A 16,068-nucleotide genomic window follows, 5' to 3' on the forward strand; every position below is an offset into this window, starting at 1 on the left:
GGGGGCGGCCTGTCAGAGCACAGTCAGTTCGCTGAGGCAATAGGAAATCTTTGGGAGAGACTGAATAAGTGAATTAATCAAGTTTTTGGTGGCAATCAGTTCCTGGAGAGAGAGGCAGTCTGGGGACTGGGCTGTATAGACGCCTGCCCCTGTCGCCACTCCGCTCAGCCTCTGCTTCACATTAGCTCCTCACAGCTTCACACTCACATCAGCAGGGATCACAGGCTGCTCCCACCCAGACACTGTAAATCTCATCCGTTCTGCCTTTCTTCTCCTTTCCCGTCACGCCATCTCTTTTTCCCTCTTCATCTCTCGTTCACTCCAGCCATCCATCAGTCAGTAGTAATGTTGAGGAAACTAGATGGAGGAGGTGAGGAAAATGAATAAAAATATAGCTCTATTAGTATGAGAGGGAAGGAGGAAGGGTATGTTTTAGTCATCTATGTGTTAAATACCCTTTGTGTTCCCCCCGTCCTTTCCAACCGACCCCAGTTTTCCTTAGCCGCCTGGTTCTTATCATGTCTACAATGTCAGGAAATTCCCCTAAACCACATTTCACTAATAGAACAGGAGGGCCTCCATTAGGGGAGAAGAAAGAATGTCAGTTCTAGTTACAATAGGCTGGTAAAAGTTATGTCAGCGGGGTGTGTGGTCGTGTGGTGGTACTGTTTGTTGTGTCTGTGTGAGCGGAGTGGGGCCCAGCTGCAGTGGGGAGGATCCTCTCCTCCCTCTCCTCTCCTCCCTCTCCCAGAGTCAAAGCCCGGGCTGGTGGCCTGCTTCTAGGGCTCTCCCTGACAAAAAAAAATCTTGGTTGACCGAAAGTCGTCGTTTTTTTAGACCAATCGATTGGTTGACATTTTTAAATGTGTATTTTTCCATATATAGACACACCCTATGTATTTTAATAAAATTAACTATATGCATTGAGCTTGTCTGATGCTTTAAGTTTACGGTTTGATGAAATAAGACAAATGCCTCAAGAGGGTGCCAGAGATCTAGATAACCAGAAGGGAAAAAAACGTTACCTGACCAAACTGTTCTCCTCGTGCTGGCTTTCGCAGATTCTGCCATTACTCTCCTGAAGTTGCCGGTAATAGGCTACTCGAGGAGTCTGCAACCTTTCTCATGTGGAATGGCAATTCATCTTACCATTTCTACCGATCTTCTTGCCAGTTATGGTTTTCATATGCACATTTTCATGAAAAACAGTTTCATTTAATTTATAATAACGTCTTCATATCTCAAAATAATTGTCATGTGGTTAATCAAAATTCTATCCAAATCTAAATGAAAATGATACAAACCTAAAAAGTAACTTTTATTGCCATTGCCAGCTATGTAAAAATAGCCTAAATAAAGCCAACAAATAAAAACATTGCAGCCTGCAGGTAGAAAATATCCTGATTTTAAAAATAAATATCCTATGAATCACATTGGCTACACATGGCCTGTCTACAACAAACTTGAAACATTGTATCAACTATTAACTTGGCTCTGGCCCAAAGCTTGTACTAGAGAACTTGCAACATTGTATAACATATTCTGGGACTTCGAGAGTTTCCTGTGCCAGTGAGCTCGGGACAGATTTGTGCAAGGGATAAGAAGCAGTGCTTGACTTGGGCAGGTGCTCACCGGAGCGGAGTACCGGCACCTCAAATGTTCTACTGCTTGAGCTCCTGTTCCTCTTATAGAATATTAGCTCAAAAGTATTGTTGAGCTCCTGCACCTAAATATAAACAGTACCAGCACCCAAAATGAGTACTGGAACCTATTTCAGTCCAAGTCAAGCACTGATAAGAAGTAATCAGGTAGGCCTATTTTATGAAGTTCCCACTGGATCAGAGCATTACATTTTTCCCTTTCACGCTGAGTGGTTATCGAAAGGGAGAGAGCTGGAAAGATTTTTCAAATACATTGAGGAAAAAACTATTGTCGTTCTCAATGGATGTAAAAACAGACTTCGTTTGCTGTTTGAGGTGAAGAAAACATTACTTTGAGAAGCTCCACAGGTCATTAGTGGTGGTGCATTAAGCCAATCAGAAATACTATCAGATCCCCAAATGGGCACATTTATATACCTACATTTGCGCGCAGGCCAGGTAGTCTATAGGCCTACTTCTATGCGTGCGCGTCCTAACTCAACATTGACAAGAGGGCTCCAAACAAAAGACTGACTAAATTGACAACTCATAAATGGAATGAAATAAACCAAAACTTGTTTCTCACAAGTGTAGCATAGGTTGTGCACTCTGCAAACAATGTGTCCACTCCGACAATGATAACGGGAAGACTGAAATAATAATACTGAATGCATTAACAGAAATTACCATAACCAAAGTAACAAACATTGTAGATTATAATGATAGGAATTAATGGTAAATGTACTACTTGTGATATATATATAATGGGGAATTGATATACACTAACAATCAAATGCAAACAATTCACACAATGAAGTTAAGAAACAATTAATGTGCACAAATTGGGGGGAGAGAGCACATTCTGGACTGAGAAGTGCATTGTGCATCTGGGCACATGGTCAATTCGACGTCTGCATTGGCCATGCAGCATTTATGGTTATAAGGCCTCAGCAGAAGTCAGGGCATTCATACTTCTTGCACTTCACGGAGTAGTGCAGAGCTGTTGTCAAGGAGGTGACTTTGTGTTTTCTACAGGATGTACCACCTACCCTCAACCAATCATGTCAATGCGGAGCTATACAGAGCCCTCTGCATTGTTACAAAATTTGGGAGGAGCATGGCGATGCGGTACGGAGCTTGATTTGGCCTCTGCAGGCTCCGCAATTGCGTCACACCCTCCATATGGAGCCTCCGACCACATTAATGGATCAAGCATAAATTGGCTTTTAGTCTACGCCTCAGCAATATATTGGTTCACTGAGATGGGCACAAATATATACTGCTGGACTAAAACAATCTCGGTCGACCAACAGCCTAACGACCAAACAATCGACCAGTCGACTAATTGGGGTCAGACCTACCTGCTTCAGAATGGAAATGAAGTAATTAGTGGCAGCCCATCCCAAATCCTGTGAGATCATTGCACCTGCAGTGTTTCCCCTAGGATTTTCAGCAGTGGTGGCAAAGTTAGCTTGGTATAGTGGGCATGGCCAATTGCGCAGTCTCCAACCGAATTGTTTTGAGACTGGCCTCTTGGCCACAGAGAGACAAAGAGCTAATTTCCTGAAATTCTACACTTTTTGCTATGGGTAGAGAGAAAATTATACAGTTTTAAAGCTAGTTTCCTGCAATTCTACACATTTTGCCATGGCTTATGCCGTGTTCTTATGCTATCTGAGTGACTCAAACATTATAACAAAATCAATGGGGGACCCATGCCATGACATTTTTTGAATTTTAGATTATCCCTGACTGTAGTTTTTATTTTGTGATTGTTAGTTCTCAAAGACCTTATTTAAAAATTATATTTTCTAGATTTTCTTCTGCTTTTAGTCGTTTTAAGTTTACACTGAAAACGTTTTACCAACCACTGCTAAATGAATATAGGGGAAACACTGGCCTGGCATTGGGACGGCATGTATGCAGAGCTTTTCAAACCAGTCAGGGGAAAGAGCACTGCTGCTTACTCGGTCACTCTCGCCTTCCCAACTTTCTCTGTTGCTCTTTTTAGCGCTCTTTCTTGTCGCTATACTTTGCTATTTCTTCTGTCCTCCTACTCAGTTCCCCATTGTCCGCTGTTTTTCTCTTGTCTTTTTGCTTTCTGTTTCTTTACCTCTTTATTTTCTACTTCCTGCTTTCTGTCGATTTTTCTCCTTCGTGTCTAAAAGGTTATGAATTTTGGATCAACGTGGTAGCTGGCTTGAGCAGTTTTTACTGAAGTATTTCCGATTAATGAGCCAATGTCTGTAGAGAGAGTGGAGCCCCAGACACGAATTTCACTGTTCAATCATGTCCATATTTTTGGCCCCTCTTTTTAACCACAATGACCACAAATGAGACGGCACAGGAAAAGTATGTCTGTGGCCGTAGGGCTTCCAAGTGTATTTCTGTCACAAGAAGGCTAATAGGCCTAGCATATCATTTTGTAAATGTTTTGATATGCATTTTCTTGCAAATATCCCATTGATAATAGCTTATTTATGCCTATCTGCGGTTAATGCACATGTACACTAAGTTATCACAAGTTAGGATCAGCCTTGAATCATCATTCACATGGGGACAAAAGTGAAGGATCCAGACAGAGAGTGACCTCAGTGTGATCTGTGATGTCTTCCTGTCTAGTTGCATGAATAATAGGGGTATTATTTTCATGGTCAGTTATCATGCAAAGTCACACATGATATCACAGCATAGTTGTACGCAGTACAGCAGTATCTGGTCTGATATGTCAGCTGACATTCACTGGCCTCATGAGATGAGTGTGTGTTTTTGCCTCAGGTGTTCCAGGCTCATTCGGTTGCTCTAAATGGTAGGGGTCATTTCCATGTAAAAGGACTAGGGCTATCAAACAATGAAAATACTTAATCGAGTTAATGGCATTAGTTAATCGTGATTAAGCGAAATTTTTGAGTTTGGGCCCTAAATAAACAATTTTCCATTTAAAAAGCAGTGCATTGAGTTATAGGCATACTACACTGAACAAAAATATAAACGTAACATGCAACAAGGTCGGGGCGTGGATCAGAAAACCAGTCAGTATATGGTGTGACCACCATTTGCCTCATGCAGCGCGACACATCTCCTTCGCATAGAGTTGATCAGGCTGTTGATTGTGGCCTGTGGAATGGTGTCCCACTCCTCTTCAATGACTGTGTGAAGTTGCTGGATATTGGCGGGAACTGGAACACACTGTCGTACACATCAATCCAGAGCATCCCAAACATGCTCAATTGGTAACGTCTGGTGAGTATGCAAGCCATGGAAGAACTGTGACATTTTCAGCTTCCAGGAATTGTTTACAGATCCTTGCGACACAGGGCTGTGCATTATCATGCTGAAACATGAGGTGATGGCGGCAGATAAATGGCACGACAATGGGCCTCCGGATCTCATCATGGTATCTCTGTGCATTCAAATTGCCATTGATAAAATACAATTGTGTTCGTTGTCCGTAGCTTATGCCTGCCCATACCATAATCCCACCACCACCATGGGGCACTTTGTTCACAGCGTTGACATAGGGCAAACCACTCGCCCACACGACGTCATACACGCTGTCTGCCATCTGCCCGGTACAGTTGAAACGGGTTACGACGCCGAACTGCAGTCAGGTCAAGACCCTGGTAAGGACGACGAGCACGCAGATGATCTTCCCTGAGACGGTTTCTGACAGATTGTGCAGAAATTATTCCGTTGTGCAAACCCACAGTTTCATCAGCTGTCCGGATGGCTGGTCTCAGACGATCCCGCTGGTGAAGAAGCCGGATGTGGAGGTCCTGGGCTGGCGTGGTTAAACGTGGTCTGCGGTTGTGAGGCCGGTTGGATGTACTGCCAAATTCTCTAAAACAACATTGGAGGCAGCTTATGGTAAATAAATTAACATTAAATTATCTGGCTACAGCTCTGGTGGACATTCCTGCAGTCAGCAGGCCAATTGCACGCCAATTGCACCTGTGTAATGATTATGCTGTTTAATCAGCTTCTTGCTATGCCACACCTGTCAGACAGGGGTGGATTGTCTTGGCAAAGGAGAAATGCTCACTAACAGGGATGTAAACAAATTTGGAATGTAAACAAATTTGTGCGAAATAAGCTTTTTGTGCATATGGAACATTTCTGGGATCATACTTTGATGACCAACACTTTACATGGGACCAACACTTTTTGTTCAGTATATGTTTTGATTGTAAGGGAAAGAAACACAAAATAAACTATCAGAATGTTTTTAATGGCATTTTCACCTTAAACAACACAAAAGTCACTGTAACATATACAGCTTTTAACAGGTCTGAGTTCATGTAAAATATAACACAGCTATTAGATCTAGCCTAGGCTACTCCTGAGTGGCGCAGTGGTCTAAGGCACTGCATCGCAGTGCTAACTGTGCCACTAGAGATCCTGGTTCGAATCCAGGCTCTGTCGCAGCCGGCCGCGACCGGGAGACTCATGGGCGGCGCACAATTTGCCCAGCGTCGTCCAGGGTAGGGGAGGGAATGGCCGGCAGGGATGTAGCTCAGTTGATAGAGCATGGTGTTTGCAACGCCAGGGTTGTGGGTTCGAAAAAATATATACAGGTAAAAGTCAGTAAATTAGAATATTTTGTTTGTATATATGAATATATTGTTTGATTTATTTCAGTAATTGCATTCAAAAGGTGTAACTTGTACATTATATTTATTCATTGCACACAGACTGATGCATTCAAATGTTTATTTCATTTAATTTTGATGATTTGAAGTGGCAACAAATGAAAATCCAAAATTCCGTGTGTCACAAAATTAGAATATTACTTAAGGCTAATACAAAAAAGGGATTTTTTAGAAATGTTGGCCAACTGAAAAGTATGAAAATGAAAAATATGAGCATGTACAATACTCAATACTTGGTTGGAGCTCCTTTTGCCTCAATTACTGCATTAATGCGGCGTGGCATGGAGTCGATGAGTTTCTGGCACTGCTCAGGTGTTATGAGAGCCCAGGTTGCTCTGATAGTGGCCTTCAACTCTTCTGCGTTGTTGGGTCTGGCATTCTGCATCTTCCTTTTCACAATACCCCACAGATTTTCTATGGGGCTAAGGTCAGGGGAGTTGGCTGGCCAATTTAGAACAGAAATACCATGGTCCGTAAACCAGGCACGGGTAGATTTTGCGCTGTGTGCAGGCGCCAAGTCCTGTTGGAACCTGAAATCTCCATCTCCATAGAGCAGGTCAGCAGCAGGAAGCATGAAGTGCTCTAAAACTTGCTGGTAGACGGCTGCGTTGACCCTTGATCTCAGGAAACAGAGTGGACCGACACCAGCAGATGACATGGCACCCCAAACCATCACTGATGGTGGAAACTTTACACTAGACTTCAGGCAACGTGGATCCTGTGCCTCTCCTGTCTTCCTCCAGACTCTGGGACCTCGATTTCCAAAGGAAATGCAAAATTTGCTTTCGTCAGAAAACATGACTTTAGACCACTCAGCAGCAGTCCAGCTCTTTTTTTCCTTAGCCCAGGTGAGACGCTTTTCGCGCTGTTTCTTGGTCAACAGTGGCTTGACACGAGGTATGCGGCAGTTGAAACCCATGTCTTTCAAGCGTCTCTTGGTGGTGGATCTTGAAGCCCTGACTCCAGCAGCTGTCCACTCCTTGTGAATCTCCCCCACATTTTTGAATGGGTTTTTTTTCACAATCTTGACTAGGGCGCGGTGATCCCTATCGCTTGTACACTTTTTCTGACCACAGTTTTTCCTTCCCTTTGCCTCTCTATTAATGTGTTTGGACACAGAGCTCTGAGAACAGCCAGCCTCTTCTGCAATAACCTTTTGTGTCTTTCCCTCCTTGTGCAATGTGTCGATGGTCGCCTTTTGGACAGCTGTCAAATCTGAAGTCTTCCCCATGTTTGTGTAGGCTTCAGAACTGGACTGAGAGACCATTTAAAGCCCTTTGCAGGTGTTTTGAGTTAATCAGCTGATTATTTTGTGGCACCAGGTGTCTTCAAAATGTAACCCTTACACAATATTCAAATTTTGTGACACACGGAATTTTGGATTTTCATTTGTTGCCACTTCAAATCATCAAAATTAAATGAAATAAACATTTGAATGCATCAGTCTGTGTGCAATGAATAAATATAATGTACAAGTTACACCTTTTGAATGCAATTACTGAAATAAATCAAGTTTTTCAAAATATTCTAATTTACTGACTTTTACCTGTATGTATTCACTAACTGTAAGTCGCTCTGGATAAGAATGTCTGCTAAATGACTAAAATGTAAATGTAAATGTTATCCATGTTCTTCAACATTAACTAGTCACAAGCTGCTACTACTGGAATTGGGATCACTTGCTTAAATCTTTTGATCTGAGAACTACAACAAAAACAGTAGCTAAATGGAATTGATTTCCTGTTATGATTTTTAAATCATTGTGGGAAGTTAGTTGCATCAAGAGGCATTCAGCCATGGCATTGTAAACATGCTTTTGGTTAGCTAGCTAGCTAATGTTAGCATAAAGAGCTATCTACTTCTGGACAAATGAAGTTTTTGCTTTTATCTAAAGAAACCCATGGGAATGTGTTTATGGTTGAACTTTCTGTAAGTTTTCCTTCCAAATTGTCACTAAAGCTGCGCTTTGCACCACAATAAAGACAGACGGCGCAACTGAGACTGACTGCACTGTTGTGTGTTGCGCTTAAAGGTCAGAGCGAAAACGCGTGTGCTTAAAAAAAGGGAAGAAATTGCAACGCGATTATGGGTTTCAAAAATATGAACCGCATTAAAAATGTCACATGTTATTAATGTGTTAACTTTAAAATGGGTTTCAAATGAAACCGAAGTTTTTATTTATTTTTTATGAAGGGATATATACATTTTTCAACCATTTCTGATCAAAGAGATGGAAAAGGGATCTTAGAAAACATCTACCAGAAAAAGTCTTAAATGGTATTAGAGAAATACATCAAAACACAATAATGTTGAAGTAAAGACCCCTGCTAACTAATATCAACACTTTTTTATATTTAGTTTTGAATACAATTTTCTGCCTTCTGTAAGTTTAAGAAACATTGCCTTGTGCCTTGAAATTCTGTTACCAAAAACCCACATATCTTTTAAGCATGAAACACACTGAGAATCTCACTACTGATAGAACTTATCACAGTGGGATAATTATCTTGCTAGAACAAAAGTGGTACCTGCTGTGTGCCGTCCTGGTAGCGATGAACCTACCGTTTCTACTTGTAGAATCGCAATGCTCGTCAGTGGCCAACAACTTGAGTTTGAGCCAATCAGAGCCCACACATGGGGGACCCAACAAAAAAGAGTGCATTTTCTCCGTACATCCACAGATGAGTCAGTCACACTTCATATTCAATGTAGGCTATGGGATGGTAGCTAGCCAAGTGCACAGACGCAATGCACACAACACTAAATACTTCCTCCAAGCTAGCTAACCACTGTAGCTAGTATTGACATTATAATTCAATCACAATGAATTAGTTTCCATTAAACAGCTGCCGAGTTAGTTAGTGCAGTGTCCTTAGCTAACTAAACATTTAGCTAAGGGCTGGCACTGGCAGTATGGGATTTGTGGAGAGTGAATAAAATGGTTTATTCGTGATCTTGCTGGGTAGTTATCTAGCTGTGGCCATCTGGCTAGGATCAAAAAGGGTGTTCTACAAAATAGCAACATTAGTGCAGCTAGCTTGGAATCTACACCATAAGCAACACAGACATGCATTGCCAAACAACGCTACTGCCACTTTCTGGTTTGGAGTATTTTAACAAGGCTGAATGGCTGACGACTTCCAAGGTCTTTGCTGTGTGAACACAAAAGAGATTGACTGCCAACACTGTTCAGAGGTGCTAAGTACTGTCGGCAGGCAAACATTTGACAATCCTACCGGTGTGTGTGAGCTTTAAGATATTTTCAGATTTCTCTCCCTCATGAGAAGGGAGGATAATGAAAGTTCACAGAAGTAACAAGTAAAGGTAGACCTATCAACTATAGTGTTTTTACTGATATACATTTTGTTTATGATTTATTAATTGATTAAAACTGAATTTCCCCCAAAATCTGTAACGGAATTTCTGCAATTGAATTGGCTACCATGGGAAATCATAGTAGTCACAAACCACAGTTGGGTTCACAAGTTTGGACAGCACAGTACAACACAGTAGAGTACAGTACAGTAAATGAATGTATATTTCAGTACAGCACAGTAGAGTACAGAAAAGTAAAGTATAGTTCTGTAGAGTTCAGTATAGCTTTACTGTACTGAGCTATACTGTACTGAACTCTACTGTTCTGTGGTGTACTGAAATATATATATTTTTTACTGTACTGTACTCTACTGTGTTGTCCAAACCTGTGAACCCAACTGTGGTTTGTGACTACTATGATTTCCCATGGTAGCCAATTCAATTGCAGAAAGTCCGTTACAGAACTCTACTGTGCTGTACTTTGATGTCCAAACTTGTGAAACATGATTGGTTCAGATTTGGTCCGGACCAACCAAATTTGGTCTTGCTTTGGGGCAGAGCTCATTAAAATAATAGCCAGTGTGTAGAATAATACCCAAATATGCAAAGAATATATCACATATCTATATACCTTTTGTGTACCTGTTCAGGATACATCACCGTGAAGAGAATAACATTCATATCCATAATTATAATCCATAATATATATTTTTTCAAATTCAATTTGTCATGTCATAGCTGACACCCCATTCTTTCTGCAGACATCATTGAATATCAATTCGGAGCAGATATTTAAGATTTTTTTTGAAAATGTGGACACAAAGAACGGAGGGAGATTTTACCGAAATTCTGTTATCAGAACTCTGCTTGTCCTTTAAAGTGGTAGTAGCTCTGGATTTGTATGTCATGTCATGTAATTGCTTTCAGAATGGTATGCATACAATATGTGACAGTCTTGTCACAGGAACTAGTGTTAACGCTGAGCACACTTCCTGTGCAGTGTTGACGGTCCTGACTTTGCATCTGCACATTTCTTCCAGTAAATGTGTTTATGTAAAATGTTTGTGTAAATTGTTAAAAGTAGTCCTTGTGCATAGAGTTTGTTTTTTAAACTTTGAAATCAGTGTTTTTTGTTTGGCATACATTTTAAGTGCAATTCAATTTTTGTGGAATTACCCTAGTGTGGTTGTGTTTATCACAGTTGTTCATATTAACTAATAACCACTATGATGGACTGAGTTTCTATCTATTGATTCTTGGACCTCAGTCTGATTTCCTTCTTTGTCCTCCAACCATCACTCAGTTGTTCAAAATGTTTTTGACAAAGAACTCTGCTTGTCCTTTAAAGTGGTAGTAGCTCTGGATTTGTATGTCATGTCATGTAATTGCTTTCAGAATGGTATGCATACAATATGTGACAGTCTTGTCACAGGAACTAGTGTTAACGCTGAGCACACTTCCTGTGCAGTGTTGACGGTCCTGTCACACGAGGGTTGGCGTTGCTGTGAAGTCGTCTGACCTACCCTCTTTCTTCCTGGAAAGAGCACCCTTCTCTTTTTTCGGCAGTGACTCGTCCACTGGTTGATCATGGCAGTGAACCCCAGGCAAAGACTTAGACCACATTAAATTAGGCATCAATGAAAAAGGCTTTTTTAACGTTGTCTTTCTAGCAGAAAAATATTTTCACAAACGCATGTTCTGTTCCTTCCTGTTAAAAATCCACATTTTTAGAATGGTGGATACATGGTGATCTGAAATGCTGTCAGCCTTTTTCATACCTTGAGTTTAATCAACACTATCAGCCCACATATTACATTTGAAAATTGATATTGGCAACTAACATCATCATTCTGTTTGGCATGTGCCACCACCTGGTATGCATCAGGACCACTTGAGTTCCATCTCTGGTTGCATCCTTACCACACAATAGAGGATGTGTTTGGGCCTGAGTGTCTGACTGGCAGTCAGATAGATGAGCTTTGTGGTCTCAATTAAGGCTCACTGATGTCTCTGTCTGCTGCATGTTCACTGGCTGACCTATCTGGCTCTAGTAGTTTCCTATGTTGCTATGATCCCCTAGGGTTGGGTTTGCAGTACTGGTGAGATATGCATGAGTTTGGATGGCATAAGACTGAACTATATATTAGGATAATTAGATCTACACTACATGATCAAAAGTATGTGGACACTTGCTTGTTGAACACTTCATTCCAAAATCATGGCCATTAATATGGGGTTGGTCCCCCATTTTGCTGCTATAACAGCATCCACTCTTCTGGGAAGGATTTCCACTAGATGTTGGAACATTGCTGCGGGGACTTGCTTCCATTCAGCAATAAGAGCATTAGTGAGGTCAGGCACTTATGTTGGGTGATTAGGCCTGGCTCGCAGTCCGCGTTCCAATTCATTCCAAAGGTGTTCGATGGGGTTAAGGTCAGGGCTCTGTGCAGGCCAGTCAAGTTCTTCCACCCCGATCTCGACAAACCATTTCTGTATGGACCTCGCTTTGTGCTCGGAAGCATTGTCATGCTGAAACAGGAAAGGGCTTTCCCCAAACTGTTGCCACAAAGTTGGAAGCACAGAATCATCTAGAATGTTGTTGTATGCTGTATCGTTAAGATTTCTCTTCACTGGAACTAAGGGGCCTAACCTGAACCATGAAAAACAGCCCCAGACCATTATTCCTCCTCCACCAAACTTTACAGTTGGCACTATGCATTGGGACAGGTAGCGTTCTCCTGGCATCCGCCAAACCCAGATTCGTCCATCGGACTGCCAGATGGTGACGCGTGATTCATCACTCCAGAGAACGTGTTTCTACTACTGAGTCCAATGGCGGCGAGCTTTATACCACTCCAGCTGACGCTTAGCATTGCGCATGGTGATCTTAGGCTTGTGTGCAGCTGCTCGGCCATGGAAACCCATTTCATGAAGCCCCCTGACGAACAGTTATTGTGCTGATGTTTCTCCCAGAGGAAGTTTGGTACTAGGTAGTGAGTGTTGCAAACCGAGGACAGGCGATTTTTACGTGCTTCAGAACTCGGTTTCCCGTTCTGTGGCCTACCACTTTGAAGCTGAGCCGTTGTTGCTCCTAGACGTTTCCACTTTACAATAACAGCACTTACAGTTGACTGGGGCAGCTCTAGCAGGGCAGACTGACTTGTTGGAAAGGTGGCATCCTATGATGGTGCCAAGTCACTGAGCTCTTCAGTAAGCCTATGCTACTGCCAATTTTTGTCTATGGAGATTGTATGGCTGTGTGCTCAACTTTATACACCTGTCAGCAACGGGTGTGGCTGAAATAGCCGAATTCACTAATTTGAAGGGGTGTCCACATACTTTTGTATATATAGTGTATGTTTTCAAGAGGGTTCTGAATAAATAGATAGAGGAAGGCCTATTGAAAAGGATCAATAACGTTGTTTATCATGTTGCGTGTTCTACATATTTTCCTTCCCGAGAAATCTGCAAGAAATTACTGGGCTTCCCGATATTCCCGTTCAAAGTGCAAATACTATTTAAAAGCATATAATACGAGCAAATGTTGTTGTTGTTGTTGTTGATGTAGCCTAGTTTTAACAGGCCAATGAAGCACTGTTGGCCGATTGGTAAAATATTATGAGGTTTTTACAGTCTAGTGAATCTTTAAATTAGTTTTAGCCTACCTTAGACTGAAAATTGCAGCTTGGTCCTTTTCTCTGCCCTTGCACCTGGCTATCGGGGGAATTTGGGAAGGTTGTGTTTGTTCTTACTTCGCTTATTGTGGTGATTCTGTCAGAGGGAACATATCTGATTCTCTGCTAATCAAACAAATAAGCTGTAGCGGAGATTCAGCATCATGGATAGTGCTGTGGTTGATCAATTGCCCACAAATCGAAATCCGCCGTGAATCATGTGCCATTCTAAGGTAGGCTATATTTGACATAAAAGCGAACATTTAATTATTCCATTCGTTACAATTAGTTATCATTCGTTAGCCTAAAAGTCAATGGTAGGCCTATTTCTAGCAATAAAGTAAATGATCATATCGCAAGGTTTTGTTTATTATTGTTTATTTAGTCACAGCATAAAATAAATGAAACGTGAGCCTTTTGGCTACACAAAGTGGACTATAAAATAAAATAAACAAGTCAAGACCCAGCAATTATTATTTTCCATTATTACTTTTATTCAAGAAAGAAAAACAAACATCTTCATAAAACTTGCTTGTTCAATTCGAGTTCATTAAAAGACACCCGGTTCTTGCATTATTTTTCAACATGAAAAACAGACATGGTCAGAAACAGAGCAACTATAATTGTAAGTAACTGTAATTGTAGCTGACTGATTCTCAAGACCCAGCCAAACAAATGTAGAATAACATTCTACATACAAACTTAGGCTATAGGCTACATAAAATAACCTGGTAGGCCTACCCTGTAGCTAGCAAACAAACAAACAAAAGAATTGTCCTAGGCCGTATCTGTTTATCTTTTTATTTTTGTCTGCTGAAGTGGGCTCTCAAAAAAGCACAGTGCATCAATGCTTCCTGGTATTGGGCGGTTTCTGATCTTCCTCAAATTGGCTGCAGACTGAGAAGGATCTCTCGGCCTCCATGGAGTTTGTTGCTTCAAACAGGCTGAATTCCTTAGACAGGATTTTCAGCAGGTAGGTTTTGCATTCGGCCTCTGCATTAATTTGAGTAAAGCTTTGCCACGAAGATTACATTTTTAAAATGAATAAAAGCAGGTAGGCCTACCTATAGCTCAAAAGTTGGAGCCAATTTTGTTACCGTATTAACTGGAATTAAAGGTTGCGTGTACAGTTTCAGCATAAACAATGCGTGCACTTTGAATTAAGGGCGACTTTGTGTAAATACGGTAGGCTACAACAACGGGCGCACACACACCCTGAGCGTTGATTATTGATCATGCAGAAAGCAGAGAAGGCCGAATGATGACCGATTTTAGACATTAATTTAATATAATTTCCATTTCATATCATGCTGTTCATAGAAATAATGTATTATAATTTACCGGTTTCTGGCAATTATTTATCCCGGGAAAGGGAGTGGGTTTGGGTGGAATATCCCAGTAAATTGTGGTAACCTGGTTCCCACCATTAAACCCTATTCTTGACTGATGTGTTGTATTCCTGTCTGTTACAGCTCTTCAGTGTCTGGATGCTGTTAAGCCATGTGTGAACAATGCTACGTGTGTCACCTTCACCAATGGCACAGGATACTGCAGGTAAGACTGGCTTGGCCGAGGAGGAACCCCTCAGCTGGTTGTTGAGTCCAGGACCATCCCAACCCAAGGGTCAAATCAAACCCCATCTTTCCACAGGCACTGGAAACACTGACTAATACCAATACTGAGAGCACCACCAAAACATATACCTCCACCTCCATGCTGTGTTTTTAAAGAGATCTCAGGGGATCTCCCAAGTCGTTGATACCAAATGAATAAAGACTGCCACTGTATTCAATGGTAACGCTATCATTCACTGTCTAAATCCAGATAGGGTATTGCTTTTTAATGTTGGGCAATTCCACGTTAACAGAGTGACACTAAAACTCAGACTTTTCACTTTCAAATGTATGTGAAACAGAAACCAATGATTGCAAAGTTAAACAATTTCCACAGAAAATGTTACAAAAACACATTTACTTGAAGAACAGTGCAGATGCAAAGTTTGATAACAGAATGACGACACAAACAGCACTAACCGTCATTCTGTTAACAAACTTTGCATCTGCACTGTTCTTCAAGTTCTTCTCTTAACACAGGGGCCCCGCAGGGGTGTGTCCTCAGCCCTCTGCTGTACTCCATATTCACCCACGACTGCGTGGCTTTGCATGACACCAACTCCATCATTATGACCATCCTGTGTCACTTTACTTGGACTAAGAAAATACACTTTATGACACTGTCAAGAAGCATTATGACCAGCATAATCATATAAGCCAGATAGGCCTATCACGTACATGTCCTTATGTCAGTCATTAGTCAAAAAGACGGTGTCTTGTCTTGCTCCTGAAAGGTGCATTGGGGTAGGTGCATGTCTGACATCAATGTGTGCGCAATTACAATGATAATTTAATATGGTCAATTTCAGAAAAATGTATATAACATAAACATACTGTTGACAAGTAGGTTATGGTGTAATGGAATGTTTTTCCTTGTTTGGTGGTTTTAACACTCTTTTGTAGGTGTCATTACCAGCCATAAAATAATGCAATAAATGTCACAACAGGTCTAAATAATGTCGTGACAGTGTTATGACCATATTATGACAGGTTATGACAAGTTATGTCAGCTGTTATGACATATGACATGGTTATGGCCGTGTCATAACATGCTATGATGCTGGGTGTCAAGTAAAGTGTTACCTAATTTTCATTGGAAATTGTTAAGTAGACCTTTTGCTTAAAGTTGTATGGTTTGTTTAACTTTGCAATCATTGGTTTTTGTTTGACATACATT

The 16,068-nt window shown here is 41.2% G+C and overlaps 1 protein-coding gene across 1 annotated transcript in view; it reads left to right on the forward strand.

Annotated features, from left to right (window-relative positions):
• Window positions 1-16,068, forward strand: part of notch2 (notch receptor 2) — a 58,462-nt gene that overhangs the window by 7,077 nt on the left and 35,317 nt on the right. Inside the window, exon 2 of the mRNA XM_084164624.1 lies at window positions 14,751-14,832. Coding sequence (XP_084020750.1) covers window positions 14,751-14,832 — 82 coding nt within the window. The remainder of the gene's footprint in view (window positions 1-14,750; window positions 14,833-16,068) is intronic.

Source organism: Coregonus lavaretus (genome assembly GCF_964263955.1).
Source record: "Coregonus lavaretus genome assembly, chromosome: 6".
Classification (NCBI taxonomy): domain Eukaryota; kingdom Metazoa; phylum Chordata; class Actinopteri; order Salmoniformes; family Salmonidae; genus Coregonus; species Coregonus lavaretus.